This window comes from Mesoplodon densirostris, chromosome 11 (assembly GCF_025265405.1).
Source record: "Mesoplodon densirostris isolate mMesDen1 chromosome 11, mMesDen1 primary haplotype, whole genome shotgun sequence".
In the NCBI taxonomy this organism is placed as follows: domain Eukaryota; kingdom Metazoa; phylum Chordata; class Mammalia; order Artiodactyla; family Ziphiidae; genus Mesoplodon; species Mesoplodon densirostris.
Window position 1 is genome coordinate 61814681 of NC_082671.1, and position 25652 is coordinate 61840332.

General features: G+C 60.2%; 1 protein-coding gene across 4 annotated transcripts in view; it reads right to left on the bottom strand.

Annotated features, from left to right (window-relative positions):
- TAFA5 (TAFA chemokine like family member 5) overlaps nt 1-25652 on the bottom strand; it is a 213129-nt gene that overhangs the window by 44150 nt on the left and 143327 nt on the right. For all 4 annotated transcript variants that reach the window (XM_060113140.1, XM_060113142.1, XM_060113138.1 and 1 more), the window contains exon 3: nt 3315-3442. In XM_060113140.1, coding sequence (XP_059969123.1) covers nt 3315-3442 — 128 coding nt within the window. The remainder of the gene's footprint in view (nt 1-3314; nt 3443-25652) is intronic.

Genomic DNA, 25652 nt, shown 5'->3' on the forward strand with positions numbered 1-25652 from the left:
AAATGTCAGCATGTGCCCGGGGTCTGGGCTCTGCTAATCAATTAATCAATTTATCACATGGATGTACGGGAGCCCCGAATAAGGGGACGCGGCTGGCGGGACCACAAGGCTTGCACCTGCCCTCAGGCAGCTCATGGTTTGCTGGGGACACAGAGAAGGGAGCAGCCACGGCCCATGCAGAGAAGGGGGTGGGGCGTGACCAGGCAGGGGGGTTGTGACAGCCACTTCCAGACATGGCCCTGGCTGCAGGGGCGCTGGGCTGAGACCCTGGCACCTGGGATGAATTAGCAGTCACGTGGCCAAGCAATCCTGAGTTCTTACAGCCCCCCTCACGGAAAACCAATTTATGCTAAAATGTGAAACCCCACAGTGCTAATCTGCCATCTGTAAGAGGCCCGAGATGCAATCGTGGAAGGGGATTACGTGCTCCAATTATAACGTGTTTGGGTCAAGAGCTCAAGTAAGCTTTCTTTTTTTTCTTTTTTTTGCGGTACGCGGACTTCTCACTGTTGTGGCCTCTCCCCTTGTGGAGCACAGGCTCGGGACGCGCAGGCTCAGCGGCCATGGCTCACGGGCCCAGCCGCTCCGCGGCATGTGGGATCTTCCAGGACCGGGGCACGAACCCGTGTCCCCTGCATCGGCAGATGGACTCTGAACCACTGTGCCACCAGGGAAGCCCCTCAAGTAAGCTTTTAAGAAAGCTTTGAAAATAGGTCTCCGCATGCAGGCCAGGGTCACCTCTGCAGACACTTGGGACGATGACAGAGCTCGCTGGTCCCCTAGGGTCATCTCAGCGGGATCTGCCAACCCAAGTACCCGGGGCCCACCTCCCTGGTGGGGATGTGACCCTGCGGGCCAGCACATAGGCGGGAGGTCACTGTCACCGAACACGTCCGGCCACTCGGCCGTGTCTCCAAGCATGAGCGCCTCCCGCCGGGGTAGTGGAGGGGCCCTGACCTGCCCCTGGTGTGGCGGGGCCTTCCTGCCTGGACCATGGGCTTCTCCTGATGCACCTGTTCCAGCAGGAGGCGCCCTCCAGGGCGGGCTGATCTCAGGATGCACGCATCAGAGACTGTCTTCTCACCCGGAAGACGCGTGGGCCTTCTGCAGCGCCAAGGCCGCGTCTGGGTTGGGCAGACCCGGCAGATTCAAGCCCCACCTCCACGGCCCACTGACCCTCAGCCGTGGCCTCCCTCAGCCACCCCAGCTGCAGTTTTCATGTCTGGAAACCCGAGGTGATGGTTCTGAGCTCTGAGACCTGTGAGCCCAAAGGGAACGACTGTCTGCACCTTCTCAGCAAAGGTCTTAGAGCAACTTAAGCACCTGAGGCTGTGCCTGCAGGGAGAGGGCGCTAGGGCTGCTGAAGGGGTGCCCTTTGCATGTAGAGGCCCCCCAGAACCTCTGAGGGGTGGGGGAGCAGGGCGCCGGGAGCCGGGACGGGCTCGGGGGCTTGACGGGAGGAGACGCCCCAATTCACCACAAGGAGACTGAGGGGTGCTGCCTGGGGCCACGCGACCTGGAGGGCAGGCCTGACCCCGCAGCCATGCACAGCCAGGCCCGCCACGGAGGGCGGGTGGCCCGGAGCGCCCTCCAAGCCTCACCTCCTGTGGGTGTTCATTCAAAAGACCCCCGACGCAGCGCCTCTCACACCAGGGCTGGCCCGGGCCCCCTGCGCATCCACATGCTGACCCCGGGCCCCACGGATCTGGGGACAGTGGCCCCAGGGGTCCAGGGGTCTGCTTGTCCCCCAGTCTCCACCTTTCGGGAAACCTCGAAAGGTCAGCTGCTTCCTAGACGGTCGGGGAGGCAGCGGCCCCACCTCAGAGGCCCTTCCGCTCCCGGAGCAGTGAGGCAGGTGGCAGGTGATGAGCTGGCACGCCTGTACACTTGCCAGGTGTGATGACAGATCCCTCGCTTCCGTGCGGCACGTGGATGAACAAGCACGGCGGATGCTCAGACAAGCGCACAGCTGCGGCTTCAACGACTGGAGACCTGGGGGCGCTCGCTGCAGCCCAGCCCAGCCCAACGCTCCTTGTGGGCGGCCCTGCTTGGGACGGGCGCCAGGCCTGCAAGGGGAGGCCGCAGGCAGGGCCCCCCTGCCTGAACTCCCGCCAACACAAGAGGCCTCCGAGACATCTGATGGGCTGCCTGGGTGCAGCCGGGGGCCCGCGTCTCCGCTTGACAGCCCCGTCCTCAGAATGTGCCACCAGAGGCCTGGCTTGTCCCCACCCGACCTCCCTGCCGGTGATGGGACCAGGGTGTCCGTGTCTCATCTCGGAACAGCTACACCTAAGTGGCCTCTTAAGGACGTTGCTGAAACAGCCCATCTGACTTCTCCAGCGGAGGTTGCAAAGGCAGGAAGAGGTGGGTTTTCCTCTAGACTAATTCCTGAGGGGCCATGGGCCCTGCTTCTCTGCCGTGGATGCCAGGGGAGAACTTCCAGATCCTTCCACGAGACCCCAGACCTCCCTGACATAACGTCCCCCAGCATCGAGGCGGGAATTTTGGCCAGGAGCCATAGCCCACCCCAGTCCTCCGCTGTCTACATCAACCTCACGAGCAAGAGCCGGATGAGAGGCGTTAATTGGCTGGCAAAGTCCAACACTGTGTGGGCCCAGCATACGGAGCACCAGAGTCATCCCCGTGGCTCCGGCCGGGCGGCCCCGCTCCCCTGGCCCACACCATCCCAGCCTGTGCTTAATGAGTTTTCCTTCGGGAAAGGAATCTCAGAGCAAACAACCCCAAAGCCACTTTGCCACTCTCTGCCTCCCAGCCTGCGGGAGACCAGCCTGGGGAGCCCAGAGTCTACAACTGTCCCTCCCGGTGGCATCCAGGAGGGACAGAGGCACCCTCAGGGGCTCTCGGGGTCTCTGCTCCAAATGGCCACCGTGCCTGCCTGGTGGGGGGAGGGGATGGCCTGGATGAGGCCCACGGCCCCTCCCCAATCCTTTTTCTTTAAAGGCCCTTCCTTCTGAAGCCCTTCTGTGGGTTCTAACCTTCCCTCCAGCCTGGAGCTGGGAGTACATCGCCCAGAAACAGGACAACTTCACTGGCAATCTCGTGTGGGCTGACCGGCCTGGAGGGGGTTCTGTCCAGCCTCTCGGGCCGCTGGGCACTCAGTGACCATGTGATGGGTCTGAGCAGCCCGGGGACAGACTGATCCGGCTGCAGAGCAGGGAGGTTCTGGAGGAGGGGGTGCTGGCAGCCTGTCTGTCTGTCCTGTCATCATGGGTGTAGGGTGTACCCCTGCCCCAGTGTGCTCTGCTGCCTAAGGCTCCCGCACCCCCAGCACAGCCGGGGCGCCGCGTACGTACCGTGGTGGTCTTTATCCGTCCGCCGGGCTGCGTGCACGTCCAGCCTGACCGGTTGATCAACAAGTCACAGCCTTCCCCCTCCAGACAAGGGAGCATGTCACACCACTGCTTTGTTTTGATAATTCGTGCTGCGGAGAGAAGAGAGAGCTGTCAGCACTGGCCTGGGGCATGAGCGGTACCTACGCAGCCCGATTCCCAGTACCAGAATTCAGGGATGGGACGGTCCAGTGGGCAGCGCCTGGTGTCAATCAGGGTGGCCTGGCCAGACTGCTGCCCCCTCCCTGGCCTTGCAGTCAGTCACTCACTGCACACCACCAGCTCTGCCATTGGCCACTCAGTAAGTAGTGACTGAGGGCACTGGGGACAGTTTCAAGGACCTCCTTTCCCGGAGGCAACAATGTACTTCTCTCCTTTGTCTGGAGTCTACATGAGAGCCAGGAAAGACAGCAGCGGGTGGGGGTGGGGGAGAGGTCTCCCAGTCAGGACCCCCCTCAGATGCAGTGGGGACTGCCCGTCTGCAGGCCGGAATCCTGGGGCCTGGGTGGGTGCTGGGAGGGAGGTGGGCAGGGGGAGGGTGGGGACTCCTGGCAGATCATACGGAGGCCATGGCCCTCCCGGGGCCTCATCCACAAAGGGGAACCCCCACCGAGGACGTCCCAGGGATGGTGACATCAGGACTCGAGTCCTTGTCATTGTCAGATGGGGTGGGGAAGGTGGACCCCGTGGCCGCTAAGCACTCATGACTCCAAACCCATGCTTCCAGGCAGAAGGGGCCTGTGTCTCTCTCTTCCTGAGAAACCCACCACCTTTCTGTGGCAGTGGTGGGAGGGCCTGGGAAGCCATCTGTGATGGAGACCCTGGAAGGAGGGACTTTGTGATGGAGAGAACACCGACAGTATGCATGGAACTGTTCAAGGAACCTGGGAACTACGGGTCGTTTTGAATTACAACAGAGTGATGCGCGTCCTTTTTAAAGCAGGTTCGACTGCCCTGGTGGCTGCAGCGGCCCCCATGGCCCCACCCTGCTCTTCCTGCATCTTGAAATTCTTAATAACTTTTAAAAGATCCCAGCATTTCCACTTTGCATGCGGGCCGCCTATCATGCCACCAGTTCTGCAGGCAGTGACTGTCCCTACAAAGGCAATAGGGGACCTGGGAGGGGCCTCACCCCATGGGGGCCTGGGCCTTGGGGCCCCTGCAGGGGTGGGTGAGTTGGTGAGTCTTAACAAAGGGTGGACTGGGAGGTGGCCTGGAAAACAGACAAGGATGGCATCCCAGGTGACCTCTTGATGCCAATTCTGAAAAACAAGCAGGAGCTGCCTGAGCACAGCGGGGTGTCCTGGGATCGATTGGTGGTGCCTGCCAAGGGCACAGCAGAGGGCCCTGTGGGTAGTGTGCTGCTCACCTGGACCCACACCAAGCATCTCTCTACCCACAGCCAGCTGGTCATCCTGAGACCAGCTCCTTTCTAGGCCGAGCTACGGACGGAATTGTGACCCCCACCCCCTGCAGTCACAGGGTGAAGTCCTGACCCCAGAGTGGCTGGACTTGGAAACAGGGCCTTTACAGAAGTACCTGAGGTTAAATGAGGTCATAAGGGTGGGGCTTCACCCCACAGCATTGGTGCCCTTATAGGAACTGACCTCAGAGAGCTCAGCCTCTCCCACGTGGGACACAGCACAGGCGGCCGTCTGTGGGCCAGGAGGGGGTCCCCACCAGTCAGCTGCACCTGCATCGCAGCCTCCTCGCCTCTGGACTTTGAGAAAATGAATTTCTGCTGTTCAAGGCCTACAGCCTATGGTGCTTTGTGACCCCAGCCTAAGCTAAGACGGCCCGGGAGACCTCACAGTGCGGAAATGCCCCGCAGCCAACTGAAGTCAGAGTGGAAAAACACTCCAGCTGAGCGTCAGCGTGGTTCCCACAGAAGAGGAGACGCAGCTCTGCTCTCACGGCAGGCATGGGGGACGGGCCGTCTCGCTGCCCAGAAACGTCTCTAGGCCACGGCAGGCCCGGCTCCAGCCGCACCTCGCGCTCCACGCAGCCCTCCCAGGACGTGCGGGCCACAGGCGGCTGCATTCCCCAGCACATCCCCTCGGGACTCTTTTCCTCATCTGCTCATCATTCCCACAGAAGTCCCAGGAGCAGCCCCACCGTCCCTGGTGCACCATTTTGGTGACAGTAAATGACAACACAAAAACCTCGTCACACACCAACAAATGTAAACCGTAAACCCATGAGGAAGCAACAGGATTGAAATACACACCCTGCCAATCCCCGGAAACCCTATGTGCATGGCTTAGAGACGGCCCTGACGAATTAGAGAAAGAAGGGAGGGTTTCTCAGGGATCAACCAGGACAGACGGCGTGGGAGAAGGCTCAAGAGTGGCTAAAAAAAATCTGGAACTATGCTCCTATCTGTCTCCTGGGCCACACCCAGGGGAATGCTGTCAGTGTACTGTGCCTGTCACCACGGAGGGGGTACCCAGACCCCAGCTGTGCTCAGGGAGTGGAGCCAAGAGCAGGAACTTGGCCTTCTCAGGTGATAGACCTGCCCTCAACTGCAAGAGGGAAATGCAGTTCTGGAGGTAGGGAGGCCGAGACGAGGCCCCATACAGAGAGACTGGAGCCATTCAGAAGGGCATTGGCCCAGACCAGCGGGGCAGGGCAGCATGGGCAACGTCAGAGGACTGGTTCTGATACCCACGCTTCCCTGGCTAGCCTGCAGGACCAGACAACAGAGGAGGGATGGGTTCAATCCTGCACTGCTGTGCCAGCAGAGGATCTCGAGCCAGCAGTGCTTCCCGTGGGCTCCGTCCTCCCCGGGAAGCTTGGTGACCAAGGGGACAGAGGAGAAGCTGCAAGTGGAGTACCTGGCCCAGGGCTTGGCCAGTCCATGTGTAAAACACACACCCTTCATGGTCAGGTGAGGACAGAAGCCACTCTTGGCCACTGACCATGGAGCTGGAGACGGTAGATGGACACAGGCAGAGACCGAGCCAGCCTCCAAGCATCCAAGGGGCTGGGACGCCTGCTGGTCTCCTGAGGCTCCTCCTCCCAGGACGCAGCTCAGCTCGGCTCCAGGCCCTCGGTCAAGGACACGGGCCCTGTTCCCCTTCCCCAAAGCACAGGGGGCGTCACCAAGCCTTCATCCCCTCTTCTCTGTCCCACACGCAGTACTAAGAGGTGGGGTGATGGTGGTGGGGGAACATGCAGCCCCCATTCTCCTGGGGGGAGCCCCACAAACATAACAGGACAACATTTGAGGGTCAGTCAGGAAGAGGGAGGAAAGCTTGAGGGGCAGGGTCCCAAGTGCCTTCAATAGGGGGAGGGGCGTAGGTCCTGCCCACGCTGCAGCCACAGAGCCTGGCCACACACATTCACACACACTTACACACGTGTGCACATGTGCACAGGAATGCAGAGGTCACACAAATGCCCACGTGCAGGCACATGCACACATGTAAACACCCACAAAGGCATGCACACCACACCCACACGTGTGAAACAGCACACACGTGTACACCACGGACATACACACAGATACGCGCACACGTTCACAGGCACGCTCACTGCCATACTTGTGGGACCACTTCATGGGCTGGCTCGGCACATAGTAAGGCATGCGGGTGTGTCTGCAAAACAAATAGGCATACCTGCTGCCCGGCCACCGCCCTGTCCCCACCTGCGCGGTGGCCTGGGCGTGTGGGTGCCGGCCCTGCGGAGGACACTGGCCGGCCAGGCTGATCACACAGCGCCTTGTGTTGGCCGCGGGAGCTCGGCTCACTCAGCCCCGCCCACGTCCTGCTGCGGGCGGACGGAGGCGCAGGACTGGGCTACCATGTCCCAGGGACAAAGGGGCCTTTCGTGCCCACACGTCACCGCCTCCTCTCCTCTGGCCCCAGCGTCGTGGCAGCTCCCAGCGGAGGAGGGCGTCACCCAGGGCTGGGGGTGCTGAGGGGGCAGAGGGATGGTGGCTGACGGCTGCGGACGGCGGCCCAGCCTGTTCCTGTCACAGCCACGGGGCCCTCGGCCCGTGCAGGCCAGGGGCGTGGATCTCCCGTTGGCCACGCGCCCAGTGCCTGTCCCGGGCCTCGGGGCCCAGCGTGGACCAGCTCTGCAAGCTCGAGCCTTTGAGAGGAAGCGGAAGCCCCGGGACCCAGCCCGGCCCACACGCCTCTCCCTGCGCCTCGCACGTACACACGCCCACGTGCACACACATCCACCGTGTGCACGTGTGGACGTCGGCCTGCAGGGTCCCCATCTCTCCAGCGGCCAGTGCTGGGGCCTTGGGATGGAGAGGCTGGGTCTCTTCTCTCCGAATCTCCCTGTGCGAGGACACCCGGGTGATTCCAGGCCCAGAGAGGCTCATTCCCAGCTGCCGCCCCCCCAGAAGGAAGACGCCCCTGCAGCCCAGCTGCTTGGGAAGGATAGAACAGAAGGCCTCTCGGGACACAGAGGGCGCCGGGCCAAGCTCTCAGGCAGGCAGGGGCCTGGTGGCTGGGAGGGGAGCAGGGCAGGGCCCAGGGCGTCCAAGGGGCTGAGAAGCGGGGGGCCCGGCTGGGGTGCAGGTCCTAGACATGACCGGACTGCTTCAGGTAGGTCTGGGTCAATCGGCTGAAGGGCCAACTTGCCAAAACAGTGGGGCAAACTGTGCCTGGAGTCGAAGACACATCCTGGCAGCTGCAGGGTGACAAGGGCCACAGAGGGGGCTGTGGGGACACAGCCAAGAGGAGACGGAGTGATGTGTATTCAAGGGACAGGACGGCTCTTCCCAGGTGAGCAGGGTGGCGCTGCAGCCCACGAAGAACCCAAGGGAGGACCCTTAGGACAGTTGCACTCACCAGGGGTCCTAACGGGGACATAGCTCATCTGCCTTGGGGCCCTGCCTGGGGGACCAGCTCCTTCCTCCTTAAGAGACAGAAGGAGCCCGGCCCCTGCGGTCCCTGCTCTGAAGATCAGCCGCCTGGGATCAGAGGGATTCCGGACTGAATTCACTCAGATCTGACAGCCAGCAGAGAGAGGGGCCTTTGGTTGAGCTCATTTACACCCCAAAAAGCTAATGGTGCTTAACATGTGCAATTTCTCAGGAGCCTGCAAAACATTCAGAGTTGGTCTCAAACAGCAGAGGCTAGCAGCATCTTTCTTCAGAAGGCCCGTGAGACAAAGCTTTTTTTCTTATCTGCTCACATTTCCTGAGCCCTTGCCCTCACCAGTCCCCGTGAGGGCCTCTGGCTGGCTTAGCCCTGGAGCTGCAGTGTCCACCCTCCAGGGCCAATGCTCGGGAAAAAGACGACCCACGTGAGGCAGGAAAAACGCAGGAAGGGCCAGGACTGAAGGCAAAAGCTGGAGGGCCTCAGAGTCCAGACTCGCCCTGTTCAAAAGGGGCACTAAGCGCTGTGGCTTCTCCCCAGTACGCTCCTCGACTGGGCTAAGCATCCCTATTTGATTCCTTTCAACCTTCTTGATCAGCATCCCGAGGAGGTACAGAGGGTCTGAGTGGACCCCAGTTCAATCAGCTCACCAGCCATGGGAGCCTCCTATGGCCAAGAGCCTGTGTGCCCAGCCGTTGATCCTGTGTGTGTGTTTGTGTATATGTGTGCGTGTGTGTGCACACACGTGTATGTTGTGTGCGCACGTGAACGCACAAGTATTTGTGTGTGGGTATGTCCCTGTGTGATGTCTGAAATTCTATTCTAGTGACTGAGCTGCACATATGTGGGAACCCTGCCACCAGCAACACCCCTCTCCCCACCATGATGCCCATGATGCTGGGACCCCCTCTTTTTTTACCAGCACAAACAAGCTCCAAGGATGTGGAAGCTCAGAAACACGCCCCTGCAAGATGCCCTCGCCCACCCCCCCGAAACCTAAGGATTGGACAACCAGGACGACCTTGAAGCCATCCGGGGTCTGGTGGACAGCACGCCTGCTCAGACGGCAACTGCAGTGACCAGCGCGCTGCTCGCTTGAGTCTGGACAGATGGACGGGGATCGCGGAGACCATATCGCTCCACTCAACGCCTGCACCCTTTGCTGCTCGTAAATTGCATGGTTCCCTTTGGAATAAACTGTTTCTTCATTTCCATTAACACAAATCTGCTTACTTTACTCAACAGCTTGGAAAAATGAATCATCTAGAACAAAACCAGTGGGATTCCAGAAATCTCTGGCCACATTCTCAGATACAGTCATAAATGGACTTTGTCTGTCTGAGACGGGGAGGCCGCTGTCTCTGGCAGCATCTAACCCAGAAGCATCTGTCCCCAAAGTCCCCTGGATCTTGCTGGTGACAGAGGGGTGAGGCCACATCCACACCCATGAGGAAAGGGGTGGCTGACATTTAATATAAGCATATAGATATTAATTACACACACACACACACACACTCACACACACGGGAGTCAAATATAACTGGGATCTATCAAGGGTTCTGGAAGAATCTATAGTATGAAGAGCTGACACAGGCCCTGAGGATGTAATCCAGATGCTACTGCTGCAGGGAACGTTTCGAGGACCCCAGGAGGGCCCTGGGCTCCCATCTCTGTGCTCCTCAGGATGGCACGTTGAGGCCCCTCCTGGGAGCAGTCACCAGCAGGGGCAGGAAGGCCCGTGGGGCTGGGAGGTCAGAGGGCACCCTGGGTAGCCCCCGAGCTATCCTTAGAGGACCTTCCCGGCAATAGCCACTCTCAGGCCATCCCTCCCTGGCAGCCTGGCCCTGGGGACGGGAGGAATCAGAGGAGGAGGGCACAGCGATGGTGGAAGGACAGGTGAGCCCACAGGAGGCCCTGCACGGCCTGGGGAGGGCCGGCAGCTGTGTGGAGATGACCCAGCACACCTGGGCCTCCCTGGCGGGCTCTGGTCTCCCCCTGACCCCACCAGGGGATCGGTGGCCTTGGGCTTGGGAAAACGCAAACAACCAGAGCATCTGCTAGGACACCCCCCTGATTTCGGGAGAAATCCATTTTGCCCTTACACACCCAGGGCAGCTTCTGCATTTTACGAACTCCCATTTGAAACGTCAATGCCCAAACACACCAGGTGAGCACACCTGGCAGGACCGAGCAGGCCAGGTGGCTTTTGGGGGCTCTGAACCAAGCTGCTGGGCGGTGCAGACAGCTGCTGACCACAGGGACCGGCTTGCTAGTCCTCACGGGGAGTCACAGGCTCCTTTATCGACAGACTGACTATTGGTTGTTACTTACGAGGAATCAATTCGCCTGGTCTCCACATCACACGTGGGGACAAGGAAGCTCAGAGAGGTCGGGAGATTTCCACATTCACACGGCGGCCAGAAGGGGATGGTGCAAGGGCTTGAGCCCGGACAGCCTGACCAGGGTCCCCCACGCTCCCTGATTCCATGCGGCCGTGCGCAGGAACGGGCTCCCAGAGGCAGCAAGAGGATGAGCAGGCAGGGCCCGGCCGGCAGGAGAAACCATGGCTCGACCAGGGAGGAGAGGAGGCCAGGCTGGCATTCGGAGCTCAAGCCCTTGGGGTCTGAGTCCCAGTGTGCTGCTGCTCACAGCTGGGCCCTCAGGTCAGGCGCCTGCCCTCTCTGTGCCTCGGTTTTCTCACCTGTGGATGGAATGAAGGCCACTGTGTCGGGGCAGGGTAGGGGGCTGATGCAAGGACAGAGCTGATGTAAGAGCCAGTCAGAACGGCTGCGGCTGAGGGAAAGCCCCCCGCCCCACCACTGTTCATTCTCTCAGCATCATTATGGGCTAGGACAGTGCAAGGGATGCTGTGGCATGAAACACAGTGTCCCCCAGCACCAGGCTGCTCTGCTGCAGGCGGGTGGCTGGCCCTGCAGTTGGTGTGGGGCAGAGGCCTTCGGTCCCAGCATCCTGAGCTCTGGAGGCCAGCAAGGGACAGCACAGCCATACCGAGGACCAGTGCCAGGGCTACTGAGGGGACAGGGAGGTGACTCTCCCCTGGGGCAGCCCCATCCCCCCAGACTCTCTTAAAGGGCCCTTATGTAGCCGCCGCCTGCCCCGTCCTCCATCTCCGGGTCCGCTAGGCCCTCCACGCTGCTCCACAGCTACACCCCCAGCTGCACGGGACCAACTCAGGCCCCTTCCTGTGGTCCACCACGCCGTCCCGAGACGGGCATCTCTGCTGTTTGTGCTTTCCAGCTTAGCTCTGCTATCAACACGCCTTTCGTCTTCTTTTGAATTATCTTCTCAGGACATATTTCCGGGAGAGGAATTACGGGGTCAGAGGGCCTGAGCGTCTCCACGGCCCTGGACGCATCCCGCCAGGCTGCCTGCCAAGTGGACCAGACCCCGACCATGGCCAATCATGTGTCCTCGGTCATCTGTCCCCAGGGGAGTTGGCACCGGGTCCCGTCCTGCAGGCGACTCTGTGACCATCAGTAGGCGGGTCAGAGGGCAGCTTTCTGACGGCCTTGGGCCTGAATAACTCTCTCCTACAGACATTTATTCTGTGCACGTTAGGCCCGTGAGCCTGTGTTCTGAGAGCTGCAGGTAGAGATGGCATTTCCCGTCCTCCCTGGAGAAGCTGCTCTGTTCCCGAGACGCCCCAGGCCGGGGCCACAGTGCTCTGGAGGAGGGGCGGGGTCTTGGCAGGGGTCACAGGATACTCCAGGAGGCCTGGGTGGTGGCTTGTCCCAGCCCCTCTCTGTCCCCAGAAGCATCTGGGGGGTAGAGGATGGACGGGGTCCTGGGGCTCCCACCATGCTGGACCCACAAGACCAGCCAGCGGCATCCCAGCCCCGAGGGGCCTCCAGGCTGGCTCCAGAGGCCTGGCTGCCAGCTTTGGGCTGCTCTGGCCTGGGACCGTCTGGGTCTGCAGTTGGCAGCCCGGGGACAGGGAGCTGCTTCCCATTCTGACCCGCCCGGGGCTGTGCTCCGCCTACAGCCCCCCGCCATCCCCAACAGGGCTTTCTAACATATACACAGGTATACGTCTATTCACGCGCATATTAGGAGCTTCTACGTGCTCACACATTTTGCTTGTTTCCCAATAATTAGAGTACGCTGCATGCACATATCTGCCCTACCTGCGATTTCAGGGAGGGCTGTGCTGATATTCATCATTTTATAGGGTTAGCTTCATTCCCTCAACCTTCCCCCAGTGCCAGGCTGTGCCAATTCCTCTTGTAGGAGCTGTGCCAATTCCTCTTGTAGGAACTGGGTACACAGAATTGCCTCCAATGGTCCCAAAATATGCTTCCGGTCTTTGCCATGCTGATTACAGCTGACAGCCAGGAAGGGGGGTCTGTGATGGCAGCGGGGCCTTGAATCACAGCAGCTCCCGGCTACCCACCTGTGTTCTGGGGGCCCCAGACGTCCCAGCTGAGAGCGTGGTGTGGATTCTCACAGCAGCCTCGGGTGGACACAGGGCCGTGGGGAGAAGGAACACAGAACCTGAAGGAACCTGAGACCCTGAAGTCACAGTAAGGAGCTGCCCAGGTAGAGGGGAGGGAGGGAGGGAGGGGCCTCCATGCAGAGAAGCCCCCATGCAGGGCTGGCCCTGGGCACACACCTGCTTCAGCTCCCAGCTCTGAGGCCCACTTGGTGACAGGCGGACTTCAGCCCAAGGATGGAGAGACGTAGGGCCCAACATCTGTCGACCCTGTTGGTGAGGCTTAGTGGGCTCAGCTGGAAAAGGTGTGAGGAGATGGAGGCCTAACGGAGCGTCCTGGGCAGCCACACGTGGCCACTGACCCTACATCCGCACTGGTCCAGGTGATGGTTTAAAAGCTCGCTGCGCTGTGGCACACGGGTAGTGAACGGAAGGGGGTCCACTAGGATGCTGGGGGGATGGAGCATGTGGTCCTGGATACACAGGTAAGCATCGGGTCAGGAGAAGGGTGCCAGGGACGAATAGCCCTCCCTATCCTGGCTTTCCAGAACCTTCTCTGACCCTGCCCGGCTTCTGCTCCTGGTCTGGGGTGGGTGGCTTGTCATCGCTACCACGGCCCCTGCTGCTCCTGGGGTCACGGGGCCTGACACTCAGCACCGTGTGCAGGTCACGTACCTGTCCCCCCTCACTGGTTTGGGCATCTCCCCTCCCCCACCCTCACTCAAGACGGGCAGGACAGTAAGGCCAAAACGCCAACAGGAAGAGCTGTGTCAGTCCAGGGTCCTGAAGACCCCATCCCATTCCATCCTCACCAGGCCAAAGCAGGAAGGCAGGTCCCAGCCAGCAGACTAGGGACAGGCTCCGAGGGGCAGCCCCCCGCACCCCTGCACCACCCCCAAGCCAGCCGGGGACTGACTCTGCTGTCCAGGGGTGGCCTCTCTGCCCAACCTGGCCAGGGAGCCCGAGGCTCGGGGACTTCTTGGGAGCAGCCTGCCTCCTCTTTGAGGGGGGCCACCCCAGGGGTCTGGCTCCGGGCTCCCTGAACTGCTCTGGTCTCCTTGGTCACTTGGGATGGACAGACGTCGGTGAGCCAGCCCAAACTGCAAAACCTCTGAGAGTCACACCTTCCTCCTTTGCAGGCAAGGCAGCTGTCAGTTTTCTGGAGTCTTCTCAGGTGTTCTGAACACTTCGGGGCCAAGCACGGGAGGCCCCCGTCCGCCCTTGGTACCGGGATTAACCCATCAGGGAAGCGAGTGGGATGGGAGTGGGCACAGCTCAGCCGCTGGGACCCCCGAGCTCAAGGGGCCTGTCAACCTCTACCTCCCTGGCAAAGAGGGCCATGGTCACTCACTCAGGCTGCACTCTCCCCAAGCCATGGGGCACGCCCAGCTCAAGGATGTGGGCCTGTTCTCAGGACCAAGGGGCAGGCGGGGAGACCCACTTTCCCTGGAGAAGCCTGGGGTCCAGTGGCCCCAAGGCCATGCACGCTCCCAGGTGGGGTCTGTGATGGAGGCCAAGGCCGTGGGCCCCGCCAGGCTGGCACACGTCACAACCACGACCCGACAATTCGGGAAGAAAAGGCACATTCTCCTCCTGGTCATTCATGCTGAATCCTTTAATCACTCAGAAAAGAAAAATCTGCAAAACCCAGATTACATTTTAAAATCAGACAAAATTTTCTTTCGACAACTTCTGGACAGCATAATTTAGCGAGAACAGTCTCGATAATTATTTTTTCTTTAAATAGTTACGGTAGAATGGATTAATTTTTGAGACGGTTCTCTGATTAGTGTGATTCATTAGCTGCCTGGGACCTGTCCCCACCAGAGCTCGAGAATGGAGAAGTTTCCCTGTATGATTAGTTAGCATCCTGTGCCCGTGGAAAACACTCCAGATTTGGGTAATCAAATTGGATTGAGAGAGAAAAACCACAGTTGTCATGAGCTACCTGTCTCGTTATTTCACCAGGATTAAGAAATGTAAGTAGAGGGGAAAAGAAAAACACTCCAGTCATTTCTCTTGGGCAAATTCCCATGAATTGACAGAAGCTCCTTGAGAGGGCAGACAGGAGATGCAACCGGCTCTTCATTTTAACCTGGGGCAGGAAAGCATCTCCCTGGTTCCGGGAGATGGCAGGGCTCCTGGGGGGCAGCAGGGGAGCGTCACGGCCTCACTGTGTGGAGACCCTGCACATCCCTTCGTAGAGAGCTGGGACACACTATCATTCAGGGAGGCCACTTGTGGCAGCCGGGAGCCCATGGGGGTGGGGGCTGTGTTGTGGGTCAGTCTCCCAGGAAGTGATGAGGGCCATGGTCCAGGGGCGCGGTCTTGCCTGGATGGGGGAGATGCTGGACATGACAGAGGGGCACTGAGGCTGAGAACACTGGCTGCTCTCAGGGAATCCAGGCCCCCACTAGGACTCAGACCTATCAGCTCTCACAGAAACTTTCACTGTGAGGAGCATGAAATATTTAGAAAACCATCCTCTGTCCACTCATTTCTCCTTCTGTTCACCTGTCCATCCATCCAGTCATCCACCCCTCCATTCATCTATCTACCCATCCGTCCAACTATCCATCCACCCAACTATCCATCCACCCAATTATCCATCCATCCACCATCCAGTCATCCACCCCTCCATTCATCTATCTACCCATCCATCCAACTATCCATCCACCCAACTATCTATCCATCCATCCACCCACTCATCCATCCATCCATCCACCACCCATCCATCCACCCACCTATCCATCCATCCATCCACCCATCCACTCATCCATCCATCTGCCCACTCATCCATCCATCCACTCATTGACTCATCCACCCACCCATCCATCCACCCATCCATCCATCCATCCATCCACCCATCCGCCCACCCATCCATCCATCCATCCATCCATCCATCTGCTCATCCATCCATCCACTCATCCACCCATCCATCCACCCATCCACTCATCCATCCATCCACACACTCATCCATCCATCCACTCAAACCTTTGGCATTCAGAGCACCGTGAAACCCTGAACTTGACTTCCTTCCCCCAATGGTCAGAGAGGCCTGGCAGCATCACACAGTGTCACGCGTACTGGGAAGGGCCAAGGAACCCACTGCTCAGGGACCCCTCTGTCCTCCTTCCCCCCGGAGCAAACTTCAGAAGGAGGAGGGAGGGAAGGGGTGGCATCGGTGGCTGTGTTGACCCCACCCTGCCTCCCTCTGACTCCTGAGGCATGCATGGCCAATGCGTAGTCAACACGAGGCATTCTGGGCTTCCCACCTCTCCCCTCCTCTGAGCCTCTCCTGCGTCCATGGGGAAGGTCAGCCGGCAGTGATGCAAGAAGCCAGGGACAGCCCATGGGCTCCAAGGCCTCTGCCCAAGCTCTTCCTGACTGGCCCAGAGAGGAACTGTAAAGAAGCAACCTGTGACCACCTCTCGAGAAGTAAACAGTGGGGAAGACGGGCGGAGGTGGAGGCTTGGGGTCGCCATTGTAAGTGGGGAACCATTGAGTTTCAACCCACGGAACTAGAGGTGCCAGCGGCTCTTGGAGGGTGTTCTCCAGACCAACCTCCCCATCCTCCAGCAGCTCTGCTCTCTCCTCCCTGACACGGGCACCTGCCAGTTGGCCCTGATGGCCTCAGAGACCCCAACCCCTTACCCCTGCAGGAAGGGAGGTTGTGAGGCCTGTGGAAAGGTATCGATAGGGAGATGCTGGCCCAGGAGGAGGCTGGTGCCTCCCGGGGATGAAGGTGGACACATCACTCCAGTCTCTACCTCCATCATCACATGGTCTGCTCCTCAGATGCCTCTGTCTTCACGTGGTATTTCCTCCTCCTATAAGGACCCCAGTCAATGGATCAGAGCCCACCCTGATGACCTCATCTTAACCTGATTATATCTGATTACATTTCCACCTAAGGCCACATTCACGGGCACATGGATTAGAACTTCAACACATGTCTCTGTTGAATCCAATCCACCAGACGCCCTCCCTGGGGCACAGAAAACAGGGTACAGGTCACGGGGCAGGCCACATCCCACGTTCCACACGCAGGATTGACTAGCACAAGGCCCCCTGGCCCCTGGGAAGTGGAGTGAACTGGGGGCAGGTTGCGTGAACTCAGCACAGAGCCTGGGAAATGAGGGGCGTGGGTGTTTGATCAAGTACCAGGGAGAGGCTGTGTTTGGACACCACACCAGAACCTATCGTGTTTGCAAGAAGGATAGACTGCTTCCAACCAATCAAATAGTTTTGCATGCGTGTTTTATCTTACAATCTGGGAAAGGTGTCTCTAACGGAAGCTTCTCGCCTGTGTTGTAAGATTTACGAAGATTGATTTAAAGTAATGGGAAGGAAGTCTTTCCTGATGGTCTGTTTATTTGCTCGATAGTTTGAGCCCCTCATGTTCTGAGAGGCTCCAAAATGGGACAAACTGGGTCTGGACATTTGGATCTGGTTTCCTTGGTTACTGCCTTGATCTGCATCCCCAAGTCTCCCCATAACTCTGAGCTGAGGTTTGGTCGAAGCACAGGGCCCTGCCCGGCATCACTAATCTTCTTGCTGAAATCCCCAAAGGCTGGATGTGCCAGGGTAACGACAAGGACCTGCCAACCACCCGAGTGAAGCTGCTGAATCAGAAAGAAAGGGCCCTGGGGAGTGAAACGCCCACTGGAGATACAGAAATCTAAGACCCTCAGTTCACGGGCTGGAGTCTTCTGGAAGCACGCGGGGTGGCATGCTGAAATGGGCTCGGTGCCCCGCTCAGGGATCCCCAGCCCTTCCTACTTGGGAGGTGGGGCTGATGCAGTCCTGGTGCCTGGGGGTCTCTGCGCATCATGCTCGTGGGGCTGCTGCTGGATGCAGGATGCAGCAGGATGAGTCTGGGGGTCTCCCAGCAGTTTGGGAAAGCCACCAGCCCTCGGCTTACCTGTACCCCTCGTGCCCTGTGCTCCCTGTTCTTGGGGCTGCTTTCCTTCACTGCCGGGGGCTGCCTGGCCCCACTCAGTGCAGGGGGCACCCTTGCTGCCTCGGGGCACACATGGCTTGAAGGGGAGGACGTGTCCAGGGCCACAGGAGGGAGGCTCCAGGCTGCGGTGGGCTGGAAGCTAAGCCCTCTCTCTGAATCTCTCCTTTTTTCTGTTCCAAGAATCCAGCAACAGCTGGTGGCCACCTGGGCAGCAGGATGAATGGCTCCCCTTCCTGGTGTCCACAGAGCTGCAAATTGGGAGTTATTTATAGCTCTGCCTCCACTAAAAGCACAGGCTGGAGCCAGGGTTGGGGTCTGGGGAATGGAGCCTGTGGGCCTATAGCTTTAGAAGTGAAGTCCCATCCACAGCCCGGCTGGACCAAGACTCCCTCTGGGGCAAAGGCGGCACCAACCCGGCTACAGAGGCAAGGCCGGCTCGGGGCTGGGAGCTGGCCAGAGGGCTCTGTCTGGGCTTCCTGCAGCCCCCGTGACTCCTGGGGACAGAGCCGTCCTCCCCGCTTACAAGGGGGAGCCAAGGTCCCAGGGAGTCAGCCCAAGGCCTTGAGGGGACCGCACAGAGCTAAGGGTGGAGCCAGGTGTTCAGAGCCAACCTCTGACCCTTGAGGGGCATCCTCTGCTCTTTCCATCTGCCCCATGACATGGAGCTACATAAACCTACACGTGGTTTTTTGTCCTGTTGCTTTTTTTCTTTCTTTCTAATTCAACCTTGAGTGTTGCTTCCGTGTCGTGACATCTGTCTCCAGCATCTTGTCACTGAGCACAGGATTCCATCCCGTGGGCCATGCCGGAGACCCTTTCTGACTGTGGACCAAGACCACCCTGCCCGTGCCCACTGGCCGCCTGCCTGTAGCCCTTCCCCCATCCTTGCCCCTGCTGCAGGGGGTCCACTGTCCCAACGCCCTTCTCCACGCCTCTCAGTCCTGACCCAGACCTCCCCCCCGATGGAGGCCTCTCCTGCCCCTTCCACTGATCACAGGCCCCAGGGTCTCCCTCAGGCGCCCTGACCCTTCCCGAGGCCAGTGACACATGAATTTGAGCGTGGATTTGGGGAGTCTGAGCCCCACAAAAGGTCAGCTCCGTGACAGTGGGGCCCGGCCTGCTCTGTCCCCTGCTGTACACCTGGCACAGCAACTTGTGCATAGAAGGTTCTGGAAATATGCACTAGAGGGGGGAGGGAGGGACGGACAGATAGAGACAGGCAGCACTGCGCCCTCGGCTGGGCTCAGGCTGCCTGCTGCCAAGCATGAGAAGCCCCTGCCTGGACGTCGTCTTTCAGTTTCCTCATGAGGGTCCTTCCCAACCAGGGCTCTGTGCCCCCCGAGCCCTCGCAGCTCAGAGGGTGGGCGGGCATCGCTGGGGAGTGGGAGGGAAGGGGACAGGAGGAGACCGGGGTCTGGGCCATCGCAAGCGGCTGCCTCGTCTGCCCCGCTTGGTGCATCTGGAGGAGGCCCACCCTGGCTCCCAGCACCTCTGCCGCCCCAGCCGGGCAGTTCAGCAAACACCCAGTGGGCGGACCCCCACGGTGGGGCAGCAGGAGTAGCCTTAGCCCTGGGTCACCTGCCGCACACACACCTGGGAGCCGGGCAGGACCAGGCCCCGTGGGAGGTGCGGGCTCTGTGCCATCAGACGGGGCTGCAGGGCAGCAGCGGAGAGATGGGGGCTCTGGGTGCAGCCCCTCAATATCGGCAGCGGTGCTGCTGCATGGATCAGCATCCCCATCCCGCTCAAGAGGTCCTGGTCACGCTCGCCGCCCCCATGGGCCCTGGCATGCCCGTCTCCAGAACCGCGCTCCCAAGGCCAGCACTGGGACCACCTCGTGAGGACGATCTGTGCCAGCCCCTGTTCGGTCCCGAGGTGGCTGTGACGCAAGGAGCCCGACCCGGGCTGGCGGCAGGACAATGAGACCCTTCAGTCCATCAGCCTTCCCGCTGGGGGCTTGGGAGCAGCTGCATTCAGTGCAGCTTCATTGTACTGGCCACTGCTTTCTGTTCAGGACACAGGAGAGAAGTCGGACAGATATGTCTTAATATGGGTTTGTTGACACCGCCATGGGCGGCGAGGATGCTGAGAAGTCCCTTCCGGCTGAGCGCCAGGCGGGCGTCCCTCCACGGGGATGAGGGGAGCTTCCTGCGAGCCTCGGAGCCCTGGCCGGGGGCCCTGCCCTGGGTGCTGCCCTAGGAGCCACGGGTGACAAAAGCTGTCAGGGGTGGCCGAGGCCTCCCAGGCTGGGCGGGGGGCCACACACACTCTGTCTAAGCATCTCTTGCTCCACAGCCCTGGGGGCTGGAGCTGCAGCATCCCCTCCTTCCAAAGATGACACTGGCTCAGAGAACCCCCCTGACGCCCTCCAGGTCAGCAGCCTGGGGTGGAAAGACAAAGCCTGGAGCTCGGGTTTGTCCCTCAGCCCCAGTTATGACCGGCACACACGGTCCTGGCCGCAGCGTCCACACCAGTAAATCAAGGCTGGAACGAGGGTCCCTCTAGTCACTCCAGCTTGTGCAGCTGGCATCTGGGTCCAGCGCCCCTCCCCATGTGGGGTCCACTCACAGCCCGGGTGGGAGCAGATGCACCTGGAGGGCCCCAGCACTCGGCTCCTGGACCGTCACCCAACCAGTCCTGGAGAAGAATGCACGGTGGTGAAAAGGCTGGCTTTGGGTGCTCCTCGGGAGGGGGTGACCACAGGGAAGGGATCCAGCCGCCTCCAGTCCATCCTCCCATGTCCCCAGCGAGCCCCCAGAGGTACCGCTGCCACCCAGCCGCTCCCCCAGGACGCTGCCCACCCTCCTCATCCCCGGAGCCCCTGAATCTTCTCCTGTCACCCGCACCCCGACCCTTAACACGAGGGGCACGGCAGGTCCCTCCCTCTTCCCGGAGCTGAGGCCGGTGTGGGGGAGGGGTGCCGCTCCAGGCTCCCTGCTCTTCCAGAACTTTCCATTTCCTTCTATCACCAGGCAAGGACAGGGCCTGCTCACCAAGCCTGGCTGCTGTGGCCCCGTGAGTCGAGTTTATGCGCCTGGCCTGTACCTCACTGCCAAGCTTCTAAGAACGTGTCTGGCTTCCGCGGCCCCATTGCTGCCCGGCCCCATCGCTGCCCCGTCAGGCAGCCACCTCTGGTGTTCAGAGGCAGACCCAGCCTCCGGTTGTGAACAAGAGCAAGCTGTGGCCACAGGGTGGGCATGGGGTCAGCCTGCCACGCATGGGGTCACTGCCGCCAGGAGGGTCAGCAGGATGTTTGGAAGGTTCTGGGTTTGGACAGAACTCAGGGCGGGGGCAATCTTCCCACTGCGTCAGGTGGGTGATGCCTTTCCTGCCCCCAGTGCCCCGGGAACGTAGAGGGGAGCCCACCGGGCACTGGTCTGCCCCTCCAGGGACATCTGCGGACCAGAGCACCTGCACGTCCTCGAGCCTGTGCCGAGGGCAGGTGGTGTGGGTGGAGGAGGGCAGGTGTCGGGCCTCGGGCTGCAGGGCCAGGGCTCCCAGGACACCGGCTCAGAGCCTGGGGAGGACGGCCCGGCTCCGTGCTCCCAACAGCGCCAGAGAAAAGGGGCCAGATTCTCTCCCAAGGGACGGGCCCATCGTCCCTACACTCTTCTTGGGCTTCCGAAGTCTCTGGGTTAATCCGCCCCCAATCCCCCAATGGCGTCACTCGGAGATGCCCTGGCCGTGGGGTCCACTGGCTTGGGACAAAGTTCCCCAAACACATTTCCTCCTTTTTCTGCACATGTAACTAGAATGAACTTCCCAGGGTCCTGCAAGGAGGTGGTGGCCCAGCCAGCGGACCTCAGGGAAGCCGAGAGGCCCTTTCCAGGCCCAGCCCAGACGCCGCCTGCCCTCCCCAGCTACACAGCAGCTCCTGCAAGGCATGGGGGATCCCGGGCCAGCAGAATGGGGAAAGACCAATTTTGATCTTTATAGGAATAAAACAAAATTTTATCACAGGCTTGGTCATCAGCAAACTTTTCCTTAAAACGCCAGATAGTCTTCCAGCTTTGCAGCTGGGCATGCCGTCTCACAGCTGAGGCCCAAACGCGGCCCTCATGCCTCTCGGATGCTGGGTGTGGAGGTGACCCCATGAAACTCTGCAAAGCCGGGCCTGCTCTGAACGGGGCAGAGGCCTTCACTGAGCCAAACTCCCCTCGGGCTCAGGGCCACTGCCCAGCAGGCATGGGGAGGAGGGGTGTGGAGACCCTCCTCCTGCAGCCTTTCTCTGCTGCATGGGGGGCTCTGCAGGGAAGCCAGCTGACAGGAGACCCCCCAGCCTGTTCCTGATCTGGGAGTTGGAGTGGAGCGAGGCCAGGGGATGCACGGCAGGCAAAGATGCAGGGCCCAGCTCTGGAGGCCTGCAGCTGGCAGGTGACACAGGGACCTTGGAGTCCTGGCTCTGCCCCCCACAGTCTGTGCACGAATCTCATTGAGAGCACGCACCCCACGAAACCCCCCACGATGGGTGGAAGGAGGTTTCCAACATCAGGTACTTGGTCAGGCCCCCATCTGGGCTTCTAGGGAAGCTCTGGTGGGAGGGCCAGGTCTGGGACAGTCCAGGGCCCTGGGGAGGGCGGCATCGCGGCCCCTGTTCCCTTCAGCCCCACTTCCCCGTGTCCAGGTCCTCCCGCCCCCTGGGCCAGGCACCCTCTCAGGCAGACCGTGATTAAGGCCCAGGATGCAGTGTCTTAACTGCATTAACCTGGATCAGGCCGAACACGGATGCCAACCTGGCGCAGTGCGCAAAGCACGCCCTTCAGTCCATAAAGCCACGACGGCCTTTGTGGGACCTGGAATCATGCTCCGAGGAAGGATGCACTGCAAGGTCACACGTGGGCCTGAAATCCGCCCCCATGTGCCTCGGCCGCGGGCCGGGGAGAGCGCGGTGGGCAGGGCGCTCCATCCCAGCTGGGGCAGGAGAGGCAATCGACCATAAATAAATACCCGAGGGCTTCCCTGGTGGTGCAGTGGTTGGGAGGCCGCCTGCCAGTGCAGGGGATACGGGTTCGTGTCCCGGTCCGGGAGGATCCCACGTGCCGCAGAGCGGTTAGGCCCGTGGGCCATGGCCGCTGGGCCTGCGCGTCCGGAGCCCGTGCCCCGCAGCGGGAGGGGCCGCAGCGGTGAGAGGCCCGCGTACCGCAAAAAAAAAAAAAAAAAAAAAAAAATACCCGAGAGGCACCATTTTATTTGCTCCCTGGTGCTCACAGCAGCTGGGCTGGCGTCCCAGGAAGTCAGAACAGAGGAACCCATGCCCCCAAGTCCACACCGAGGGCTGAGAGCTACCTTCCCACGCTGTCCTGGAACATCATGATGGCCCACTCGCTTGACAGTGGCCAGCCCTCCAACCCCTGCCCGGTACCCACGGAGCATCCGCTGTAACAGTGAGCCCCAGGTCAAGCCAGGAAGATGTGTCCTTAAATGACCTGTGGGCTGCCCACACAGGCTGGGGGAGGTGGAGGCACGTCTGGTGGAGGATTCCAAAAGGCGGTCATCAGAGCCTGAAATACCGCGGGCCCTCGGTAAGCCCGTCTTTCCGCGCCCCTTCCCCGCCGTCTCACATACAAGCACAGCCCTTCGGCTCAGGGGCTACAGACAAGGACGAGGCCGCCCTGACCGGGCAATGACAGGGCCCTGACTCCCCAGCCTGGTACCCGAGGCCCGTCCTACTCCCCGCTGTAGGACAGAGGCTGCTGCAGACGCAGAGGACCCCAAGCTGCCCACCTGCTCAGCCACCCAGTTCTCCTGCTTCAGAAGGAGGCAGAGCACCCAGGGGTGGCCTGGGAGGGAAGCCACAGCCCTGGGAGCAGCGCAGAGAGCAGTAGACGGGAACCGGCCCCGGAGACAGCAGAGGCCACGGCCAGCCCACCTCCAGGGTCCCTCAGAGAGCCACGTGGACTCGGCTTGTGTGAGACGAGAGTGGGTTCTGGCGACGGGGAAGGAGGCAAGGTGACAGCAGTAGAGGCCTCAGGAGTGGGAAGCGGGACTGTGGGGACAGAGGAAGGAAGGACAGAAGGGCCTCAGCACGAACTGACGCCAGTGCCCTGGTCGCTCTGACCGTCCCCAACAGCCCCGGGCCTGGGTGTCCAGGCTCTGCCCCACCCTGAGAGCAACTGCTCCATCAGGAAAGAGCACAGGTTGGGGGGAGGTGACCAGAGGTCACGTGGACACGTTCCCAGCAAAACCGGAGTCTCCATTCCAAGTGCCCAACGCAGGTCAACACACCTGGTTGAAACCCGTGGATGCTTCTGGATGTGGACGTTCCAAAGAAAGTTTCAAAAGGCTCCGGGGTGGGAGGGGAAGAACGGTGTCCAGGGCACGGGAGGTCACTGAGGTCAGGACACACAGCCACCAGGGGCGTTAGAGGCCACGTGAATGTGAGCGATGCCTTGGAAGCCCTGACGGGAAGTGAACGTGAGCTGCCATTCTATACCCAGCCGAGGGATCACATGGCACAAACCATGTTCGCAGGAAATGTGCACCTGACCTTCAGCCACGTCTTCCACCCATGGGCTTTTGTTCCCTGATACACAAGAGAAAAATGAGTACTTTCAAAGAAGCTATGAAAAAAATTATTTCCATCTTCTTCTTATATTATCTTTTCCCTCCTGTCCAAATTACCTACCACAGATAATCAATACTTAGGGCTAGTTTTAAAGATAAGTGTTGGGCTTCCCTGGTGGCGCAGTGGTTGAGAGTCCGCCTGCCGATGCAGGGGACATGGGTTCGTGCCCCGGTCCGGGAGGATCCCACATCCTGCAGAGTGGCTGGGCCCGTGAGCCATGGCCGCTGAGCCTGTGTGTCCGGAGCCTGTGCTCCGCAACGGGAGAGGCCACAACAGTGAGAGGCCCATGTACCGCAAAAAAGAAAACAAAAAAAAGATAAGTGTTAAAGGGGACGATTGTATCACAGGCCGAGGTGGGCAGCAGAAGTTCCCACAAACCAACCCTCCCAGAGTCCATCAGTTACAGCCTAATAACCGGTGCTGAAATACAAGGGAAGACTATGAGTGTTTGCAGGTCCAGGAGAGGGAAATTCATGGGATGAATGACGTCACATGAGCTGAGACTGATAAACATAACGCAATCATCGCCACCCCCTACTCATGTTAGCTCTGGTTCTTGAAGCCGGCATTGTACCCATTTTACAGATGAGAAAGCAGACTCGGGGAGGCTAAGGGGTTTCTTCAAAGACACACAGTTACTCAGTGAAAGACTCATGATTGGAACCCAAGTAACCACATCCACGCCCTGGGCTCACTCTCCAGTCGTCGGACATCATTCGAGTCTTGGAGACAGGCAGCTTCCCTCTTCCTGCGAGCCTGGCCAGGGCTGCAGCAGGAGCCGCGGCTGAGTCGCAGGTGAGGCTCCCTCCAGCTATTTTGGGGGAGGGGCCACAGTCTTGCCTGCGTATCCAGGGTGCTCGTGGGTCTCACGGGGCTTGCGGGGCCTGGGCGATCCCCTGACAAACCTGCCTGCTCGTGTGGGGTGTGCTGCAGGGACATTCTGCGGACGGCAGGTCCCCTTGGACATGGCTCTGCTCTGACAGCAGGGCTAGCAGGAGACACCAAAGGCCTCGCACTCCTGGTTCAGTTGGGCTAAATGTTCTGACTTCCCTGCGGGAGTGGAGGCCCTCTCCGGCCACGAGCCCCAGCAGGGCCCTCCCCATCCCACTGAGGATTTCTGTGCTTCGCAGTGGAACACCTCAGGTCGGGGAGCAAGGCAGCCTCTCCAGAGATGCACTGGGTGGTTGGGGTCTCCAGTGCGGGAGACGGCCTTGGTCCTGCAGCGCTGGGTGGATGGTGGGGGGGAGCCACCTGTCAGAAGCTGTCCCCCTGTTGAGTTTCCTCCTGCTCTGGCCCGTTCCTGGGGAGCCCTTGACCGCAGCTGCTGTCACCGAGGTCATGACTCTCCCGGCTTCTGCGCTGCGACAAGAAACCAACCTCGTGATTTAAGAAGTGTGTCCAAGTGGCGCGCTGTGGTCCTCCTGGGCTTACCGCATCCCTGGAATACGAAAATCTCTAGTGCTTCCTGGTAGATACACGTTGGGTGATG